General features: G+C 45.4%; 1 protein-coding gene across 1 annotated transcript in view; it reads right to left on the bottom strand.

The window, feature by feature from the left end:
* LOC126203392 (lysocardiolipin acyltransferase 1-like) overlaps positions 1-23,116 on the bottom strand; it is a 113,688-nt gene that overhangs the window by 70,341 nt on the left and 20,231 nt on the right. Inside the window, exon 2 of the mRNA XM_049937698.1 lies at positions 4,801-5,005. Within this exon, the coding sequence (XP_049793655.1) occupies positions 4,801-5,005 (205 nt within the window). The remainder of the gene's footprint in view (positions 1-4,800; positions 5,006-23,116) is intronic.

Raw genomic sequence — 23,116 nt, 5'->3', positions numbered from 1 at the left:
CTTCCTGGGACAATGAATTCACGGTGTTCTTATTTCAATTTCCAGGAGTGTAGATTATGATTCGAACATAGTATTGATGAAGAATGGGCTTAAGTTTAAGAGAATCATCAAGAAGAATCAGCAGACAGCAGCAGAAGGAAATACAAAAATGATCGAGAAAAGAAAGAAACAGGGCAATATAAATCACTTGGAAATTAATTGTATAGGAACTGCAAGGAAAACAAAGTGCAATTGCTGAAAGATAAATATTTAAAATAAGAAAATAAAGGATAGATCCAACATACAGTAAAGTCAAAAGCTTTTAGAGAATTTAAAAACACAGGCATCAACATTAAGAGCGCAAAAGGGATTCCACTGGGAAGTACCAAAGACAGAGTGGATAGCGGGAAACAATACATTAAGGGTCTCTAAAGGGCGGGAGGGGGGGGGGGGGGGACATAGCACAAGATAATTTTATAAGAGATGAAATGGGAATAAATTTGAACTCAGGAACAGGGTGATAAAGTCAGAGTTCAACAAACAGCTACATCTACATTTGTTCTCTGCAAGCCCGTTATGAAACCCAGCAAAAGGTACTTTGTGTACCATTGCTTGTTTCCCCTTTTTCCTGTTCAGTCGCAAACAGTGAGTGGGGAGAATGATTGCTGGGAAGCCTCTGAATAGGCTCGAAAAACACAGTCTTTTCGTGAGGTATACGTAGGGGGAAACAACATGTTGGTTGACTTTGCTACGAATGTACGCCTACACTCTCAGAATACTGACAGTGAACCAGACCGTGATGCAGGCTGCCTCTCATGAAGCGTCCGCCAGTGGTTCAAAAATGGCTCTGAGCACTATGGGACTTGACATCTGAGGTCATCAGTCGTCTAGAACTTAGAACTACTTAAACCTAACTAACCTAAGGACATCACACACGACCATGCCCGAGGCAGGATTCGAAGCTGCGACCGTTGCAGTCGCGCGGTTACAGACTGAAGCGCCTAGAACCGCTCGGTCACACCGGCCGGCCCGCCAGTGGTTTTGGCTGGGATCTCTGTGACGTTTTCGTGCTACCTAAATTAACTACCGAAACATGCTGCTCGTTTTCTCTCTTCCCTACGTTGAGCGATTTGAGTCGCTTTTTTATCCCTTTGCCACTTATTTCGATACATGTCATTTTGTCATTCGCATGACAATTTATAGGAGGAAGTACAATGCGGTATTCATCGGTGAAACAGTTTTGGAAAAAAGCCTTTTCCTTGCTGTCCTCCGTTTCAGTGTCATTCTGCTCGCAGGGTGCCTGGACACGTGGCTTTGATCCATTTACTGATTTAACACAACATTGTAAAGTCGATAGATAGAATTTTACTTTTGAATTCGTTGAACGCTTCACACATGGCCCTCCTCATGCTAATACTGACTTCGTTTAGTTTTTTTTTTGTTTTGTTTTTTTGTCTCTAAGCCTCTAGCTATGTTTGCTTTGATTACAGCTTTCTAATATGTCTGCCGAAACACAGCGGGTCTTTTCCATCCCTCACCACTTTGCTCGGCACATAATGGTCTGAAGCGTGTTGTACAATGCTCCTGAAGTCTGTCCATTAATGTTCGACATTGTCAGTTCTGGAAATGAACGTTTTAATGTTGATCTGTCAGTTAATTCGAATTTTTTTTCGCTTTTGCTTAACCGAAAGATCCTTCTTTTCTTTGTATTCCTATTTACAGTTGTAATCAGTGATGTTGTGACGACCTTACTGACTCCCTGTTCTACGCTGAGTCGAAAAGCTCGGATCTGTTTATCATCTGCAGGTTTAGATATTACCTTTACGAGTTCTCTGATTAACTGCTCAAGGTAGTTTTCGGATAAGCCACGCAGAACAATTTCACACGATTCTCTGTCCCCGCTAAGCGCCCTAATCACATGAGTCTTTCAGTCTATAGCTGGTGATTTGAAATCTCCACCTAAAACTATAACATGATCATGAAATAGACGTGAAATATACTCCAAGTTTCCTCTGAAATGTTCCTCAACAATGGCTGCTGAGGAAGGGTGTCTATAAAAGCATCCGACGATCACGTTTGATCCACCTTTAATACTTCTCTTCATACAAATATTTCGCATTCTGAATATTACGTATATTTCATGGCCAAATACGCCCCCACCACCGGCGTTCAACCTACTGTATATTTGCGATATACATTCCAATCAGAGTTTAGAATTTCATTGCTATTAATATTTGGTTCCAACCAGCTTTCTGTCCTCAGAACTATCTGAGACTAGTTGCAGGACTATTCCGTAGATGGTCCTATAGTTACCTAATAGTATATCAACATTTTAAATCTCTGATCTGCTATGACGAATGATACCCTTGGTGGAATTAGAATGTATCTTATTGGGCCTCTGTAGCGATTCCTGTACCCTCAAAAACCCACGTGTGCACGCCACACATACACTTCTACCATAGTAGATGCTTACTGCATGTAGTAGACACCTGACCTATTACAGGTGGTCACACATTTCTCTACTCTCTAGCGGCAGTTGAGAAATTCATTTCCAAGATCGTCACAGAATCAGCAAAATCTCCAGTTTAATCCTTCCACTCAACCTCAAATCACAGGACCTCAATTGATTATGGGGACAGTGATACGAAACGATACCTCAGCTCCCACCCCAATAACGAGGCTAGTTGTCTTCAGCAAATAAGCCAGCCTCCTGTAGGAATCAAGGACGGCATCTGAACCCAGGAGGAAGGTGTCATTCATGCTGACATGGCCCACACATTGTGGACTGGTGTAAAGGCCTCCTCCAAATCTCGGATGAGACCCCCGGGCAATCAAACAGAACGGACAGTAGTCACCTTTCCCGAACTACCTGTTATTTTCCTGAACAGCTCCGTCACCAAACTAGTATTAGAACACTATGACAAGCAATCCACCCTCTGCACTTGTCCAGACCTATTAGGAAGATTGGCCATAGTCCCAACAGACGAGGTATCCCATGTTGGCTCAGACGTACAAACCTTTGGAAGGTTTGCAATTTAACAAGGCTGATTAAAATTCAGGGTAGAAGATCTCAACGACAAGATTCATTGATGACGTCCTATTCACCAGATTTGGCAGTATCGCAGTTCCATCTACTTTCACACTCGAAAAACGTTTCAGAACAATACATGGAATTTAAGCAGATGGGTAAATAGTACAGCTTCCAGAATCATAATTTAGTGATGGAAGCACCAAATCGCAGAATTTAATTTCATTCCAATAACTTTTGGAAATGGTCAAGGTTGTGTGAAACTGAGTTACACTTCACTAAAACGTCTTACAAAATATTGCTTGTCTAAATACACTGCTGGCCACCGTAAATGCAACACCCTGAAGGAAGCATCCGAATCAAGTGAAATTTACACCATGAGTTTGCAGCGATGAAATATGCAACTGATTAGAATTTCAGCGCAGACGCACATCACGCGCGCCTGTGGCGCCACCTCATAGCGCCATTTAAGGCTTGGCGATTTCGACGAGTGTACGTTCGGCACGTGTGTTTACCTTGTGGTTGTTTCACAAGACGATCAGTTATGCCTCGTAGACAACAGCGAACATCTTTTGATCAAATATCCGAGTTCGACAGAGGAAGGGTAGTGGCTTACCGAGATTGTGGATTATCATACAGAGAAATCGCTAGTCGTGTTGGACGAAACCAAACAACTGTAATGCGGATATGTGACCGTTGGATGCAGGAGGGTACGACGGACCGACGTGGTCGATCGCATTCACCTCGGTGCACCACTGCACGTGCTGATAGGCAAATTGTGCGCATGGCAGTGACGGATCGCTCAGTGACATCCCGAACCATAGCACAGCACATTGCGTCTGTAACGCATCATCCAGTGTCTGCGCGTACCACTCGACGCCGTTTACAACAGAGTGGTCTGTCCGCAAGACGTTCATTGCTTCGTCTACCATTGACGCAGAACCACAGACGTCTCCGTCGCCAATGGTGTGATGACAGACGGATGTGGACGGCAGAATGGAATGACGTTGTCTTCACTGACGAGGCACGCTTCTGTCTGCAGCACCACGATGGTCGGATTCGAGTGTGGAGGCACCGTGGAGAGAGGATGCTGGACAGCTGCATTATGCACCGCCACACTGGTCTTGCACCGGGTATTATGGTATGGGGCGGTATTGGATATTACTCTCGCACGCCTCTAGTACGCATTGCCGGTACATTAAATAGCCGGCGCTATATATCCGAGGTGCTGGAGCCAGTTGTCCTTCCTTACCTTCAGGGCTCGGCCACAGCCATATTTCAACAGGATAATGCGCGACCACACGTGGCACGCATTGTCCAAAGGTTTTTCGTCAATAACCAGATTGAATTGCTTCCCTGGCCGGCTCGCTCTCCGGATCTTTCGCCGATAGAAAACATGTGGTCCACGGTTGCTCAACGAGTGACCCAGATTACATCCCCAGCTGCCACACCAGATGATCTTTGGCAACGTGTGGAAGCTGCTTGGGCTGCTGTACCCCAGGAACAGATCCAACGTCTCTTTGACTCAATGCCGAGACGTGTGGCAGCGGTGATCTCCAACAATGGCGGCTACTCTGGCTACTGATTCTGGCAGGAACCACATGTCACAGACGTCTGTAAACGTAATCATTTGATACTTGGTCAACATGTTATCTACAAAATCAATTTTGTTGTGCTGCGTCTTTCTTGGTGTTGCATTTACGGTGGCCAGCAGTGTACATAACTCAATGTAAAAGACCCTAGAAGTAATAGCCATTCACACAAGCATATGTAAATGCACATATGATACCTACCGGGTCCTGGGATATGCCTGATGGGATCCTTGAGCACTATCTTGAGGCGGTGTGCAGCCGGCTGGCTGGCGTGGAACATGGCAGCCCACAGAAAGTTCCAGTCAGTGCGCGTGCGGTGGTTCATCACCAGCAGACCGTGCTCCGCTGCACGAACCGCATCACCCGTCACCACGATCCGCACTCCCAACACACACTCCATCAGAGCCTGTACCACAAAGAAATGGTTTATCCCAAAAGCACGTGTAGAACACACTACAAGAAATGTGAGACAATTCACACGTGACGGTTCACTGGCAGCAGACCGTGCTCTGCAGCGTGTGAGTTGTCACCGAGATCTACACTTGCAGGACACTCTCCACCAGTGTCTGCCTCAGCAGCAGGCTCGTAGATAAAGCAGGCTTAGAGGCAGAACTTTGCTATCACTCACAGGCTACAGCCTTGCTACTGATGCTCTCGAGCCTGAATTATGATGGGTCTGATTGGCTGGAGGTGAGAGATGACTCGCTGCAGTCAGCAAGCCCAGCTACCTACCCACAGTACAGCACTTTCCAAACAATGTATTCGTGAAAGCCCAGCACACAGATTTAACACAGTAAGGCTCTCACACATCATGCATTGATGGAATGCACCATATATGCTGACAAGAGGACTGTCCATAATTTTGCTGGGGCCTTACCCTCTATTTCATGAGATAACTCACAATTCTTTAACTCATGTCTGAATTTTCTTCTGGTTCCTGAAATCTTATGAATCAAAATGTAGCCCTCTCCAAGTCTACCCAACAGCATGCGTTGCCTTGCAGAGTGGGAGTGGAGAGAGGGAGTCGTTTTGGATGGCTTCTGGCAACCACTGGGCATCGTCAGTTGGTTCTCCGTTTCTTATGATCACCTAGTGCAGAGTACTTTCTCTTCTATGACTCAGACATTTGAAATAAAACTGCACACAAAAAATGTCTCACAAAATCACAGGTTGATGGGATACATAACTTTCTTTCCATAACGAAATGATTTTATGGCATTTGGAAGAGCACCCAACAAAAGAATTAAAAGAGAACGATTGGTAAATCGTGGAATATTGGTTACATTTCATTAGCTGAGGGTTCTGCGAGTGGGAGAAACGCTCCTCCAACATGCAGGCCCTAACCAGTGCATGATTCTCATACGAACAGTATTCAGGTTTTTGAAGTTTTTGTATATTTACTGGAATTTTTACTGTCTTACAATTCATCACGTTTCCATTGTTTTTATAGTTAAATGGAAAAATTTTTGTTGCGTGCAGTGCTATTTTATTTAAATGCGTGTGGGTGCCAGGGTCCATGTTGGCTTGCACCACATACCGTACAGCAACAGAATCCCACAATAGGTTTCTCAGATGATAATGGTACTTAGTCAAACGTCATTCTGGTTATAGACACGCAGTGTTCTCTTACTGATTTGCCTAAAACAACCGCCTACACTGATTGGTTCTGTGGGGAAATTATGAAAAGTTTAAGGAAAAAATTGGCCTCATTTGCGTCATATCCCCACCGTCAATCTAACTGCAGTACCAGTACTACTCCATGTTTTGATCTCTGGTTTAGTGTTCCGATAGTTATTACACAGTAAACTCCCATTAATTCGGAATTTGCGATAATTCGGACTAGTTTTTCCATCGCAAAGTGATATGCCACCTTACTGCACTCCGCAACAGATTCACGACCTTGCTGAGGCCCACATAACGAGTTGTGTTAAACTCCATCTCCATGATTACTAAAAGTGTGTTAAAATGTCGTGTTGCACAAGATCAGTGTTGGGAGTAAATACAAGTCGACGAGTTAAAAGGCGAAATGACAGTGGTTGGTAAAATACAAGCTGATGCTTCTGCCCAGTATGTTATGGCATCATTAAGTGGACATTTTAAGGCATTAAAAAAACGTAATAAAACTTTGTACTTTTGCACTAAACCCAGACGAGATAAACAGAAAACGAAAGCCATGCTTGTATTTCTCGTATGAACAAGAAAGCTCCGTCCGAGTTCTTGTAAGAGGTGTAACTTCCCGACTCTGTTGGGGCGATAAATTACGCTGCGTCGATTGTCAGCAGGACGTGACAGAGAGGGAAGCAGTCGCCAGCCTGAAATCTGTATCATTACGCAAGAAGGTATATTCAGAGTGCAAGAGCACTCAGGACGCTAACAAACTGGAAGACACGAGTCAGTGTCCCTGGTAGGCAATGTTAAGAAATCTTATAACTCCGGCAGGACGCTGGAGGAGATGACTACATAAGGAAACGAAAGCCAATTAAGTCATCACTGTTCAATGGTGACGCCCAGCTATTCCAGCCTGCTACGAGTTCTGGGTTGGGAGTGATGTTATACTAGCTAACTCATTCGCATACTCTCCCCTCGCGCGCCAACCAGGCCCTCACCCTCAGATGTTTTCTATGTCCAGTAGTAGCCGGGTGCGTATGATCTGCGAGACGTGGTAAAAATTGCTGTTTTGAAGAGCGCGCCGCAGCGCGTTGTGTGAAGCAGTCGCCCTCCGTTTCTGGCGGTGGCGCCGCTGTGGCAATCGCAGCTTCGGTGTCTCCCTCTGGTGGGAAAGGGGAAAGGTTGCCTGTTCACGTGCATTTAAGGGGCGCTATGAGCTCGCCAGATAGTCAGTCTGGGTGAGTCTGGAGTCAGGTCAGTCGGAGTGAGTCTGGGTCAGTCACTCGTCACTAGTTGCTGCTCTGTCTCTCGTCCGCATTTGTGCGGCAGTTAGTGTCTGTCTGTCGTCTGGAGTGCCAGTAAGTCTGTCGTTCGGATCAACCTTCAAGGCCGGTTGGATCGATCGGTTGGTCGGTAGCGCACTGAGACACCAGATGACTTGTCCGCCTTGAGCGTCGGCGCATGTGAGGTCGCCACGTGAGTCCAGTGGGCCGCGGCGTGTACCGAGGGGTAGTGGCTTCGCGGTCGACACGAGAGCAACAGGAGTCAACCCACGACATCCGTCTGGCCGGTGCGAGCTGCGACGCCGTGAGACGGGAGATCGGCGCGCCTTCCTGCGTCCGTTGAAGCGGCTGGCAGCGGACGGTTCTGGAGAGCGACTTGGGGGTGCTGCGCCAGGTCTTCTCCAGAAATCGCAGTTATTAGAAGTTTGGTGATATGTTCTGTGATTTACTCCTGTTAAGTTCTACTTGTTTTCTTGGTCAGTCTCTCGTCCCCAGCTTGCTCGTCTGTCTCTCGTCCGCATTTGTTAGGCAGTTAGTGTCTGTCTGTCGTTCGAAGCTGCCTCTGTCATGTTTGTCGGATTCGGTGTGTTAACGAATTAATTGCTTGGAGTGTAACGGCCTAATACCTGAAATATGTTTTGACCTTGCCTATGATCTTGAGAGGCGGTATCTGTGTACTGTAGAGCATTTTAACTTGTTTGGCCAATCGTGTAGAATTTTATATAAAATTGCATTTCATGGGCTTTTATTTAAATGGTCATTTTAGTATATAAAGTTGCCACCCTTCCACCGTAAGACTTTTCTTAGGAGTTAAAATCAAGTTGCACCTTCGGTGGCAAGTTAATCTTTTAATTTTAGTGTTTTGTACCATTTCCATCCCTCCTACGGGATGCATAGTTTGTGTGAATTGTTAAAACTTTTAAAGTAATCTGGTGTGTTGCAGATTTGCACCAGTGTTGTCTTTCAGAGGTGGTTGTGAGCGGTAGTGACGACGGCCGTGTCAAAATGGAGTGGCAAGTTTCTCAGCCCGAAAGCTCATACACTTTCTGCCTCTGAATAAATTGTAACTTGATATTTAGAGGGTGCCTTCTGCTTATAATTTTAAATGTTTCTTTTTTTAAAAAAAAGCTCTTAGGAATAAAATTCCCATTTGTTAAAAGCAATTTGATTTTGATTTCATCACTTACTCCCTGGCAATTACTTCCACGCTCACACAGTGTGATTAAATGTGTTAATGTTCTTGATGAATCGCTAGTAAATAAAATAAAAGTTTTACGAATATTCTTTGAAAATTAAATCCACGGTTCAGTCTGCTGTTCAATGCCATCTACACCAGGTGATGACTAGGAGATAGGGCCACTTGCAACACATGATGGCATAACAACCCGCCATCCACAGTCTATTGCCAGTAGCCACAACTTGAGCTGAGATGTGCATGCCGTCACCTCAGTGCCTCCACTGTGCTGGCCATCTTCCTTCGAGTCTGGGCTGGTGTGCTGCCTAGCTACACTGTCCCTGTCATCTGGCTATACAGGCCTACAGTGTCGCTGGCCATCGACCAGGGTAGGTGCGAGCTCTCTGGGCATCACTGTTTGGACTTTGTCCATCCCAGTGTGTTATTGCTGTGGCCACGGAGCAAACCAGGCCACGAGGAGCGTCATTCGGCACTGACAGTGCAGCAGTCCTGTCCAGCATCCCCATCAGTAGCTGTAGCGCCCCGCACCCACGGACGTCGACATGTCACGCGCTCGTCACCGAGGCCAATAACCTTCTCTCTGACTACGGCTCCATCCTTGTAACTGACACGAATAGAGAACTGCTATAACTGGGGATGTTTTACTAACGATTCGCAGTACAATTCCAGTCGTCACCACACCCGCAGTCCACGTCCAGGCGGGAAGACTGTGCCCCATCCTGATTTGTCATCAGCCGATTCACTTGTCACTGCGGCGATCACTTCCTGACATATACAGGAGAGTTGAACAGCATTCTGGTGTGGAAAGATTTGCAGGTAGATAAGGGCAACACGGTTTCATGGGTAGTAATGAATGACCGTTTGGATTCCGTAATCGACACAATATCAGTAACAGAAAACCGTGTGAGAAAACTTTTAAGTACAGACATCGTATTTCGTAAAGGATTACAGGCTGCATTCCGAGAGGGAAATTTGTCTTTGGACTAATTTATCAACTTCATTGACATATACCAGATTGTCAAACGTATTGCGTTACGATAAAAGTGATGTGACAACAAGTGATAAAAGAACAGTGCACAAAAAGTCTGAACTGCTAATAAACTACTTCTTTGAGTCATTATTAATGGACACTGGCGATGAAAATACTGCAATGGCATCAGCATCACGTAGTAGTACCTCTCTAGCTGCTATGGACCAAATCATTGAAGATCCAGACGACAGAAGCAAATAACTGCTACAGTATGTACCTATCTGCAGGTCTGCCCACCTGCTCCTCTGCCCTCTGCCTGTCCAGCTCCTAATCCCCCTGTGTCTGTCCATCTCCTGCTCCCCTCTGCCTCTCTGTCAGTCACTTTCTCCCTTCTCTCCTCCACCATGCTCTCTCTATCTTTCTCATCATACCATCTCTTAGTATCCATCTCCTCCTCCTACCAGTCTCTGCACTGCTCCTCGACTCCATCTCTATACCACTTGCAACGCACATAACTTGCTAGTCCTGCAGGAAATCTAGTTGGACAGGCTGTTCTCTGTGTGCTTCACAGCAAGGAAGAACTATGTTTTCATTCCCATCCCCACTGCTGTGGGGGTAGGTGCACTTCTTTACAGAAAAGTAAGTAAATTCTATATGAAGTTTGCTTGAAACTGAGCCAGTTGTTTAGCAGGTAAGGTTGGACATATATAGATGCACACATTTTTATAATATCTAGATATTACACTTTCAGATAACTATTGTAGAAAACAATTTTACAGTTCAGTTTAGGACTGACCCCAATTACTCCAAATTAGTGAAGGCTCACTGTACTGTGGCATTTGTGTTCCCGATTCGTCCCAGAAGTGGATGACGGATTGGCTGTTGTAGCATTACCAAGATAAACAGCTTGTGACGACAATATGGTAGAGACATAGAAACAGTGACATAGTGCACTCTAATCACATTGGTCAGCCGAATTAGAAGCACGAGCAGAACAGAGGACAATTCAGTGCATGTCTTAAAGGGATATTGTATGTGAAATTCTTTGAAATTTGACGTTTTCTGTTTTCTACTCCATAATGTACTTTAGACTTTCCTGAACACTTTGGTGTATAATATATTAAAATCGGACAACTGTGAGACCTTCAAATAATATTTTGAATGTTAACATGTGACTGTCAAATTAAACGGATATGTATATACTGCCACAATTGAGCAGTTATATCTTGGGAACTACACAGTCGGCTCTGAATTGGTTTCTTTGGGCCTACTGCTACGTCTCAGAGGTTGGCATTACGAACAAGTCAGTCCTCTGCTTCTGATACTAATTTTCGTTGAAAGTACTGTGATTATCGGCTATTTTTGTAGTAAGCTAACTTCTATTGCTTTTTATACGCAAATAAAATACTAAGCGTAAAAATATCTGTGACAATTTAGAGAAGATGAAAAGAGCTGTATGGAGCACTTTTTTTCATCGAATATCAACTGATGAAAAGCCGTGTCATGCTTTGTGTCCACCTCCACCAAATGTCCCCTTAACAGCCCGGTCAAGCCTCTCGACTGGACACCACTTCAACAACGTGTGTGTCTTTAATGTATACAGAGATGTAAATATACTGCAGGCTGCAGTAGACTCCCATAGTAAGCGTAGATCACCATTGTTTTCCTAGTAGCTTTGGTCAGTTATGGTTGTACCAACGTTACCTGTACATTAAGTGTGTTGCTTACCTGCTGGGCGTTACCTCGTAAAGGTCGCTTTCTTTACGTATGCGATCAACCTCTTACTAGGTTTCCCGAAAGCAGTGCAATGTCTAGAAACTGGGTGATGATATATAGAGGGCTGTGTCACCTACACAACAGTTTTGTTTTATATAGTCATCCCCCTGTCCGTTACTTAAAAATAAACAGTATATATAGAAAAACTGAGCTTGTCAGTGTTGAATTCAGGTTTGGATTTGTGATGTGAAATAAGAGGGATGTTGTAACAAAAATAGAGAAAACTACAGATTTATCCTATAGCGTTAGAAAACGCAGTTACATCAAGACAAAAGTAAAAATAAAAAAAATGGAAAAAAAAAAAACAAAACAAAAGTACGTCAAAAACCGCTTCAATACTTGGTCAAACTTGCATAAATCATGTTTCTATTATTCATAAAGAACCTTCACATTTATCTATAATACTATGAAACTCTTGCCTTTGAACGTGATGAAGAACGTTCTACTGAGTAAAAAAATAATGTTTTTTTAGTAAAAAAGTAATAATGATATATGTTTTTTTAACTGTACCTGCATCAAATGTAATTGCTTGGGTTACATAAAAGTGCAGAATTAACGGGACCAATTAATTCTTATTACTTACAAAATGGAATTTATATTCTGTCAATATTAAATTCAACCCATTCATAGATGAATTCATGTCCCTCTTTGAAGCAGTATTTCACAAGAAAATATTTCACAAGAAAACTATTAAAATTAACCCCCAGAATTACAAAATCAAACCCTGGATTACAAAAGAGATAAAAATTTCATGTAATACAAAAAAATGGTTATATATGTCACAAAGACGTTCTGAAGATCCTGCAATAAAAGAACACTACAGATTGTATTGTAAAATCCTAAAAAGAATTATAAAGTGCTCCAAAAGCTTACATATTAAAAGTGAAATAGACAACTCTAACAACAAAATAAAAACCATCTGGGATGTCATCAAAAGGGAGCTGGGGAAAAAAAGAGGAGAGTGTACCCAACAGAGAAATAAGACAGTGCGGTAATTTAATTAAAGAATCGAATGCAGTTGTAACAGTCTTAAATGAGGACTTTCTAACAGCTTCTGAGAAAACTGGCTGTAGGGGTTAAGTTAACGAGGCTATGGACCTTCTGAAAGAATCTGGTCTGTGCAAAATTAATCAAATGGTCATAGGCCCAGTTACAGTCGGTGAAGTGAAAAGGATCATCACTAAAATGCAAACCAAAATGTCATCTGGCTTTGATAATATCTCCACTAAGGTACTTAAACATTGTCATAATGCCATTTGTGTAATACTTTGCCATATATTTAATGAATCCCTTCGACGAGGTATTGTCCCCGATAGAATGAAGTATGCTGACGTGAAACCACTGTTCAAGAAGGGGGAAAAAACTGATGCTTCTAACTACCGCCCTATATCCATTTTAACATGCTTCTCCAAAGTTCTCGAGAAACTGATGCATAGGAGAATTGTAGAACACCTCAATTTCAACAGGGCTCTTAGTCAATGCCAATTTGGTTTCCAATCAGGCCTGTCAACTGATGATGCCATAGTCTCCTTTACTAATAATGTTCTAGAAGCACTGAACAATAAATTGGCTTCAGTTGGTATTTTTTGCGACTTAACCAAAGCCTTTGACTGTGTGAGCCATGAAATCTTCCTTTCAAAAGCAGCCTATTATGATTTAACTGACACAGTGGGAATGTGGCTCAGATCATACCTGACTGACAGAAAGCAGAGGGTATTGCTGAATCATGAAGACGGCTCAATAGCTTCATCTGGCTGTGGAACAGTTAGTGTAGGCATGCCGCAGGGTTCGGTGCTTGGCCCTTTGCTCTTTCTTATTTTTATTAATGACCTTCCTCACTGTTCTAAGGCTACCATCAAATTTACTCTTTTCGCAGATGATACATAATTTGTAATTGAAAGAACACCTGAAAATGATATTGCGTCATCTGCCAACTTGGTGTTCCACGACCTCCATAAGTGGTTCAGATGCAACGGCCTAACTTAAAAATAAAAAATACATTTCCATGGGTCTCACATGATTCAAGATGACATAAGTCTAAGCTGTAATGATCAAGATATACATCAAGTGTATTCAACAACATTTTAAGGCCTCTACATTGACAATAAATTAAATTGGTCTTGTCGTATTTTGGACTTGAGAAAAAGACTTAGTTCAGCAACTTATGCTCTACGCATTATAGCAATAACTGCTAATGGTGATGCTGTTAAGGCTGCTTATTTCGGCTATTTCTATTCATTGTTATCCTATGGCTTAATATTCTGGGGTAATAAACCAATGGCAAATAAAGTATTTGTAACTCGGAAAAGAGCAATTCGAATTATAAGTGAAGTTAACAGGAATCATTCATGCAGAAATCTTTTTAAAACACACTAAATATTAACACTGACCTCACAATATATCTTATCCCTTATGTGCTTTTCAGCTAAGAACTTACACATGTACAAAACCAATACTTCATATCATGACTATGACACAAAAACACAACATGACTTTCATGTTGACAGAAAAAACTTGAGTCTGGTACAAAAGGGAGTATACTACTCAAGTATAAAGGTGTTTAATGCACTCCCGCCTGACAAAAAAAAAATCTTACCAGTGAAATGCCAAAATTTAAGAGTAAATTGAAGGAATATCTTCTGGAAAAAGCGTTTTACTCTCTTTATCAATTCTTTAATGTAACATTGTAATTTAGATGTGTTCAGGCAATTGGCACTATCAAATTCCTGCTAATGTATAGTTTGTAATGTGGAAAATTGAAATTTATTATTTTATCGTTTTATACCTCTGTTTTACCATAGAAAATGCTTAAGACTGTAACTATTAACATACTTTGTTTCTTATACACCAATTGCAATTTAACTTTGTTAGCATATACAAGTAGGCTACTGTGTTAATTTATATTGTGACTCGTTCCATATCCATGCATTTCATTTGTACACCGGATCTACGGAATACAAATAAATAAATAAGGATATAAAATACATCGCCAATTTAGTATTGGAGGGCAGCATGGAGGGTAAAAATCGTAGAGGGAGACCAAGAGATGAATACACTAAACAGATTCAGGAGGATGTAGGTTGCAGCAGGCACTGGGAGATGATGAAGCTTGAACAGGATAGAGTAGCATGGAGAGCTGCATCAAACCAGTCTCAGGACTGAAGACCACAACAACAACAACAACAACAACATAAAATACACAATGGACTAACACTGAATGATGTGCGGATCTAATTATGGGTAAAATAAAGAACCACATAAACGAAAAAGCAAAGGAAACTCCCAGTTTCACTCTTACACATTCATTTACGTTTCTTTCACTAACACGGCAACCAATACTACCGATAATGCTTCCATTTACTACGTCATTTATATATGTACTCTACCAAAACTACCGAACAGTAGTTTTTTAACGATGTGTCATTGCTGATAGCTCCTCACAGCGTTGAGAAGTGAAAGCTAGATTAAAGGAAGACTGAGAATTTCCATGGTCTGACCGGGATTCGATGCCACAACCTTTCTGTTTCCAGGCACACACCTTAATGCTGCATCAGCAGCCACGACATCAACGACTGGCGCTGCAAAGTACCCTCACGCTTACGGAAAGCTCGCCTCTCGTCTTTCCTGAGAAAAACACCTCCATTAACCGACCAAATGCCGTCGTCTTTTCATGCAGTGCTTTGCTTCTATCATAAGAAAGGCCAGAGTTGAATTCCACGAGCGGCTGGTGATTCCGGGTGCGCGTCGCTGCTCTGCGTGAACGCCCAACACAGTGGATACGTACTTTCTTATATCTCAATCTTAGCTACGATAAGTTTCGACTATCCGACATTATTTGGGACCATTGCTGTTCATGTTGTATACTAATGACGTTTCAGTCAGAACTTGATAAGATTTCAAAGTGGTGCAAAGATTGGCAATTTCCTGTAAATGTTCAGAAATGCAAAATTGTGCACTTCACAAAACCAAGAAAATAGCATCCTGTGACTATAATATCAGTGAGTCACAGTTGGAAACGGCCAGCTCATACAAATTCCTAACATTTCGTAGGAATATGAAATGGAATGATGACACAGGCTCGGTTGAAGGTAAAGCTGGTGGTAGACTTAGATTTATTGGTAGAATACTGGGGAAGTGTCTACAGAGGAGACTGCTTACAAATCACTCGCGCGACCAGTTATAGAATATTCTTCAAGTGTCTGAGATCCGTAGCAGGCAGGGGATATAGAACGAATACAGAGAAGAGCAGTACGAATAGTCACAGGTTTGTTTTAACCCTTGGAGAGTTTTAAGTTTGTTTGATCCCTGGGAGAGTGTCACAGTGAAGGAACTGAACTGGCAGACTGTTGAAGATAGAGAATGTCCACTAATAACGTTTCAAGAACCGGCTTTATAGGATGACTTTAGGAATATACTACAACCCCCCATGTATCGCTCAGATAGAGATTGTAAGGACAAGATGAGAATAATTACAGCACGCACAAAGGCATTCAATCAATCATTCTTTCCGGTCTCCATATGAGAATGGAACGGGAAGAAACCCGATTAATGGTGCAATTGGACGTACACTTGCCATATACTTCGCGGTGGTTTGGATGGAGATTTAGAAATATGCCACAGAACTAGCTTCCTTCCCTATCCCATATCTGTCGAGAATCACTTGCGCAGCGAATGGTCTCGTGTGATTGTGAAAGACCGCAGGTCGGATCCGTCTAACTACGACCAATATCGATAACGACTTTCTGTTTAAGGGTCCTACAGGGTATTCTGAGCTCAAAAATCAAGATGTTCCTCGAGGAAACCGTTTCCTAAAGAATCAGCACGGATTCAGAAGAAACCCACTCGTGTAAAACATAGCCCGTCTTCTTCATACACGAAATCTCACAAACAACAGGTGCAGGTGAAAGGTCAGATTCCGTCTTCTTCGAGTTCCTCAACGCGTTCGACAGTGCACCACGTTGCCGGCTACTGAGATACGTTCATACGGAATGTCTGAGCAAATATGTGATCGACTTGAGGAACGTTTGACTAACAGGATCCAGTACATTATACTGCACTGCAACTCCGTACGTTATGAAAGTGTATGTTCCACATCGACTTCACAAATGAAGAGGAAGTAAATATCCCATAGTTCGATTCAAGAACAGCTGCCAATATGAGTAACGTAGAAGTAGGTATCCTGGGAGTAGTGAAGCAACTTAAATCACTTAATAAAAGCAAGTTTTTTGGTCCAGACTGTATAGCAATTAGGTTCCTTTCAGAGTATGCTGATGCAATAGCTCTATACTTAACAGAACCCAAAGACTGGAAAGTTGCACAGGTCACACCAATATTCAAGAAAGGTAGTAGGAGTAATCCACTAAATAACAGGCCGATATCAAAAAAATGGCTTTGAGCACTATGGGGCAACTTCTGAGGTCACCAGTCCCCTAGAATTAAGAACTAATTAAACCTAACTAACCTAAGGACATCACACACATCCATGCCCGAGGCAGGATTCGAACCTGCGACAGGCCGATATCAACAACGCCGATATGCAGCAGGACTTTGGAGCATCTATTGTGTTCAAACATTATGAATTACCTCGAAGAAAACGGTCTAGTGACACACAGTCAATACCGATACAGAAAACATCGTTCTTTTGAAACACAGCTAGTTGTTTACTCGCATGAAGTGTTGAGTGCTATTGACAAGGGGTTTCAAATTGATTCCGTATTCTTTGCTTTTCCGGAAGGCTTTTGACACAGTACCACACAAGCGGCTTATAGTGAAATAACGTGCTTATGGAATATCGTCTCAGTTATATGACGGGATTCGTGATTTCCTGTCAGATAGATCACAGTTCATAGTAACTGACGGAAAGTCTTCGAGTAAAACAGAAGTGATTTTTGGCGTTCCGCAACGTAGTGTTACGGGCCCTTTGATGTTCCTTATCTATATAAACGATTTTGGAGACAATCCGAGCAGCCGTCTTAGGTTGTTTGCGGATGACGCTGTCGTTTATCGACTAGTAAACTCCTTAGAAGATTAAAACAAATTGCAAAACGATTTAGAAAAGATATCTGTACGGTGCGAAAATTGGCAGTTGACCCTAAATAACGAAAAGTATGAGGACACGCGCATGAGTGCTAAACTTCGGTTACGCGATAAATCAGTCAAATCTAAATGCCGTAAATTCAACTAAATATTTAGGAATTACAGTTATGAACAACTTAAATTGGAAGGAACACACAGAAAATGTTGTGGGGAAGGCTAACCAAAGACTGCGTTCTATTGACAGGACTCATAGAAAATGTAACAAAAGGAGACTGTCTACACTACGCTTGTCCGTCCTCTTTTAGAATACTGCTGCGCGATTTTTTTTTTATTTTTTTTTATTTGGGGTTTAAGGGCGCTCAACTACTGAGGTCATAAGCGCCCAGTCACAATTGTTAGAGCACATAGAATCTAGTAAAACTCAAGGGGGGGGGGGGGGGGCACCAGAAAGTTCTTACAAAGATGCACATAAAATAAGTGAAAGAGTTAGATGTCTTTGGACAATCCAGTCAAAGAGCAGGTAGCGGTGGCTAAACCGGCAATGCCCAATCCGCAACCTGGTCAGAAGAACCTCTTCTCGCCGAGATGGTCGGGAGGAGATTGTCCAAGCAGTTGGGAACGGTTTTACTGCCCGGAGCTTGTTTCCTTGAAGTGAGGACCAAGTATCCCACCACAAGGACACAAGCCTCTTACGAACAACCCCACTAACGTCAGATGACGGGACACAATGGGAGGCTGGCCGAGGCAGGAGGACTGCAGCCTTGGCTGCAGCATCAGCAGCCTCATTCCCAGGCACTCCTACAAGGCCGGGAACCCACAGAAAGCTGACAGGAGAGCCACCCTCAGCGAAAGAATGGAGGGACTGCTGGATCCGTTGCATCAAGGGATGGACCGGATATGGAGCTCCAAGGCTCTGAAGAGCACTGAGTGAATCAGAGCAGAGTACATGCGATGAATGGCGGTGGCGGCGGGCATACTGAAGGCCTGATGGAGAGCAAAAAGCTCGGCCGTAAAGCTGGAACATTGGTCGAGGAGCCGGTATTTAAAGGTGACCGCCCCGACGACAAAGGCACAGCCGACACCATCGTCATTTTTGGAGCCATCAGTGTAAATAAAGGTGTGACTTGCAAGTCGCGCACGAAGTTCGACAAACCGTGAGCAATACACTGCAGCCGGAGTACCCTCCTTCGGGAGTGAGCTGAGGTCGAGATAAATATGAACCGGAGCCTGGAGCCAAGATGGTGTCGGGCTCTCACCCTCTCTGAAGGTGGTAGAGGGCAAAATCCAATTGTCGAAGCAGGCGACGAAAGCGGACTCCAGGGGGCAGCAGGGCAGACACATACAACCCGTACTGACGGTCGAGAGAATCGGCGAAGAAGGACTGATAAGAGGGGTGGTCGGGCATTGACAACAGCCGGCAGGCATACCGACAAAGCAGTACGTCGCGCCGGTAGGTCAATGGTAATTCGGCAGTTTCAGCATAAAGACTCTCGACGGGACTAGTGTAGAAAGCTCCGGTCGCAAGACGTAACCCCCAATGGTGGATGGATTTGAGACGGTGTAAGAGGGATGACCGAGCAGACGAGTAGACGAGGCTCCCATAATCCAGCTTTGATCGGACTATGGACCGATACAAGCGAAGCAGGACAGTGCGATCCGCTCCCCAAGATGAACCACTAAGAACTCTGAGGACATTAAGGGAACGTGTACAACGGGCAGCAAATTAGAGATGTGCGGAGACCAACAAAGTTTCCTGTCCAGTGTGAGCCCTAGAAACTTAGTTGTTTCCACGAATGCGAGAACAACGGGACCGAGATGTAAGGATGGCGGAAGGAACGCTTTATATCGCCAAAAGTTGATGCAAACCGTCTTCTCTTCAGAGAACCGGAAGCCATTTGCCACACTCCATGAGTATAGGCTGTCTAGACAACGCTGAAGGCAGCGCTGCAGGAGGCATGTTCGCTGGGCACTGCAGTAGATCGCGAAGTCATCGACAAAAAGAGAGCCTGAGACATTAGGTGGAATGCAATCCATAATTGGATTGATCGCTATGGCAAAAAGGGCTACGCTCAAGACGGAGCCCTGAGGCACTTCGTTCTCCTGGAGGAAGACGTCGGACACTACGGAACCCACACGTACCCTAAACTGTCGATCTGTTAAAAAGGAATCAATAAAAAGGGGCAGGCGATCGCGTACACCCCACCTGTGCATAGTGCGGAGGATACCTCCTCTCCAACAGGTATCATAAGCCTTCTTCAAATCGAAGAACACGGCGACCGTTTGGCGCTTTCGCGAAAAGTTGTTCATGATGAATGTCGACAAGGTCACAAGGTGGTCAACAGCGGAGCGGCGGCGACGAAAGCCGCATTGAACATTGGTAAGTAGCCGTCGAGATTCAAGAATCCAAACTAACCGAGCGTTAACCATGCGCTCCATCACCTTACAGACACAGCTTGTAAGAGAAATGGGGCGGTAACTAGAAGGAAGGTGTCTATCCTTCCCGGGTTTGGGTATAGGAACAACGACGGCGTCACGCCAACGCATGGGGACTTGACCTTCGGTCCAGACGCGATTGTAGGTACGAATAAGGAAGCTTTTGCCTGCCGGAGAAAGGTGTGCCAGCATCTGAACGTGAATGGCATCTGGCCCCGGAGCAGAGGACCGGGACAGTGCAAGTGCACGTCCGAGTTCCCGCATAGTAAAGGGGGCATTATAATTTTCCAGATTCAGCGAGTGGAAGGAAGGTCGCCGAACCTCTTCTGCTTCTTTCCTGGGAAGGAAGGCATGGTGGTAATGGGCGGAGCTTGAAACCTCCGCGAAAAAGCGGCCGAAGGCGTTGGAGATATCCACAGGATCAACAAGGACCTCATCACCTGAAGTCAGGCCAGTTACCGAGGAGTGAGCCTTAATGCCCGACAGCCGGCGCAGGCCACCCCAGACGACAGAAGAGGGAGTAAAACTGTTAAAGGAGCTGGTGAAAGAGGCCCAACAAGCTTTTTTGCTGTCTTTGATGACTCTACGGCATTGCGCTCGGAGTCGTTTGTATCCAATACAATTTGCCAACGTAGGATGGCGAAATGTGCGTAAAGCACGTCGTCGAGCACGGATAGCGTCTTGACAAGCTTCATTCCACCAGGGGACAGAAACGCGACGTGAAGAAGAGGCAGTATGAGGAATGGAACGTTCGGCAGCATTGATGATAACAGTCGTGAGGCATTCGACCTGACTGTCACAACTGAGAAAATCGTGGTCCGGAAAGGTCGCCAGGGAGGAGTAAAGTCCCCAGTCAGCTTTCGGTATGTTCCAGCTCGAAGGACGTGGGGATGGGGTGTGGTGCAGGAGACGAACAACACAGGGAAAGTGGTCACTCGAATAGGTGTCAGAAAGGACATACCACTCGAACCGATGGGCAAGAGTGGTAGAACAGATCGAGAGGTCCAAGTGGGAGTAGGTATGAGTAGAGTCTGAGAGGAAAGTCGGGGCGCCAGTATTGAGGCAGACAAGATTGAGATGGTTGAAGACATCCGCCAAGAGGGAGCCTCTCTGACAGGATGCAGGAGAGCCCCAAAGGGGATGATGGGCATTGAAGTCGCCAAACAATAAAAACGGCGGAGGAGGCTGAACAATCAGGTGCATCATGTCAGCCCGACTAACTGCGGATGACAATGGAGTGTAGACGGTACAAACAGAAAAAGTAAAGGCAGAAAGAGTAATACGGACAGCTATTGCTTGGAGTGGGGTGGTCAATGGGAGGGGATGGTAATAGACATCGTCCCGAACGAGCAACATGACCCCACCATGAGCTGGAATACCATCCACAGAGGTGAGGTCAGACCGCTCCGAGGTATAGTGGGTAAAAGCAATACGGTCAGTTGGGCGCAACTTGGTTTCCTGGAGACCAAGGACGAGCGGACAGTGCAGGCGGAGGAGCAGTTGTAATTCCTCCCGATTAGATCGAATACCTCTTATGTTCCAATGTAACAAAGACATCGCTAGTCAGAAAAGAGGGGGAACGAAACGGGTGAAGAGCTGGTCACCTCGACGGCCGCGGAGGGCCAGGTGTCGAGGGAACAACGCTACAACCGGCGGGAGGCGGATCCTGTTCCATCGAGTCGTCGCCAGCGGCGGCCGCTTTCCCGGGTTGCGTAGGAGGGGCAGCATCATTCGCCGACGAGAGGCCAGCTGAGCGCCTGGCAGCAGAGCGTCCCGGCGAAACTGAGGACGGCCGGGAGCAGCGACTCACGGATGGAGCGTCAGATGAAACGCGCCGGGATGGAGAGGGGGATAAAGATTTCTTCTTGGAGGCCTTCTTGGAAGTCCGATGAGGCACGGGGATGGTGGGCTGGACCCGAAGAAGGTCCTCACGCGCGGGGTCCATGTTGGAACGCCGGACCTCGGAAGCCGGGGTCCGGAACGTTTCCCCGATGGACGCCTGAGAAGAGGATCGCTTCTCAGGCAGCGGAGGGGGAGGAGGGGGAAAGGTGGCCCCCGGGGCAGAGGGGGCAGGGGCAGCGAGGGAGGAGGATTTGGAAGGGAGGGATTTGGGAGGCGGAGGCATAGACCCCGGATGGGGTGAGGAGGTGGAGGGGGGACAGGAGAGGGGTGAGGATACTGTGGAAGGAGTGGACACGACTGAGGCAAACGAAGTTGTCAACGTCACGGGATGGAGGCGGTCATACTTCTTCCTGGCCTCAGAATAAGAGAGACTATCCAAAGTTTTTAATTCTTGAATGTTCTTCTCCTTCTGCTACGCGGGGCAGTCTAAAGATCTAGGCGATTGGATGCCAGGACAATTGATGCACCGAGGTGGTGGGGTGCAAGTATGTTCCTCACGAAGAGGACGTTCACAATCGCCACAAAGGGGCTCAGCCTCACACCGTGACGACATGTGCCCAAAGCGCAAACACCGAAAGCAGCGCATAGGAGGCGGGACGTAAGGTCGCACGTCGAACCAGTAGCACATCACCTTTACCTTCTCAGGGAGAACGTCCCCCTCGAAGGCGAAGGCTTCGGTGTCGATGCAATGGTCTTTGGGGCCGCGCTGAACTCGCCAGACGAAATGCACGCCTCGGCGCTCCAGGTTGGCCCTGAGCTCCTCATCAGATTGCAGCAGGAGGTCCCGATGAAAAATAACCCCCTGCGTCCTATTCAGTGCCAGATGCGGGACAATAGACACTGGGATGTCCCCTAGTCGGTCGCACGCCTGGAGCGCTGCCGACTGTGTGGCGGAGGCGGTCTTTATAAGAACGGACCTCGAAAGCATTTTACTGAGAGCCTCGATTTCCCCGAAGATGTCCTCGATGTGCTGGACAAAGAACATGGGCTTGGATGTGGCGAACGTCCCCCCATCGGTCCGAGAACAGACTAAATAGCGGAGGAAGTACTTCGCCCCAAGCCGGCGGGCCTTTCCTTCCTCCCAGGGAGTGGCCAAGGGGGAAAGGGCAGGAGAACCAGAGACAGTACCTTTCTTTTTAAAAGACTCCGCCGAAGAGCAACCTGATACATGTTGACGTTTCATCTGCGAAACGTCCACCCCGATACCACCCACTCCGACCAGGTGCTCTCCCCACGGGCGCCACCCAGCCTCAGCAAGGGCCACCTGGCAGGTTGACCATTGCCGGGAGTCCTGATGCCCCAAGGAGACGGGCA

The sequence above is a fragment of the Schistocerca nitens genome, chromosome 9 (assembly GCF_023898315.1).
Source record: "Schistocerca nitens isolate TAMUIC-IGC-003100 chromosome 9, iqSchNite1.1, whole genome shotgun sequence".
Lineage (NCBI taxonomy): Eukaryota > Metazoa > Arthropoda > Insecta > Orthoptera > Acrididae > Schistocerca > Schistocerca nitens.
Note: the sequence above shows the minus strand (reverse complement) of the source record. Positions and strands in the feature narration are given on the sequence as shown.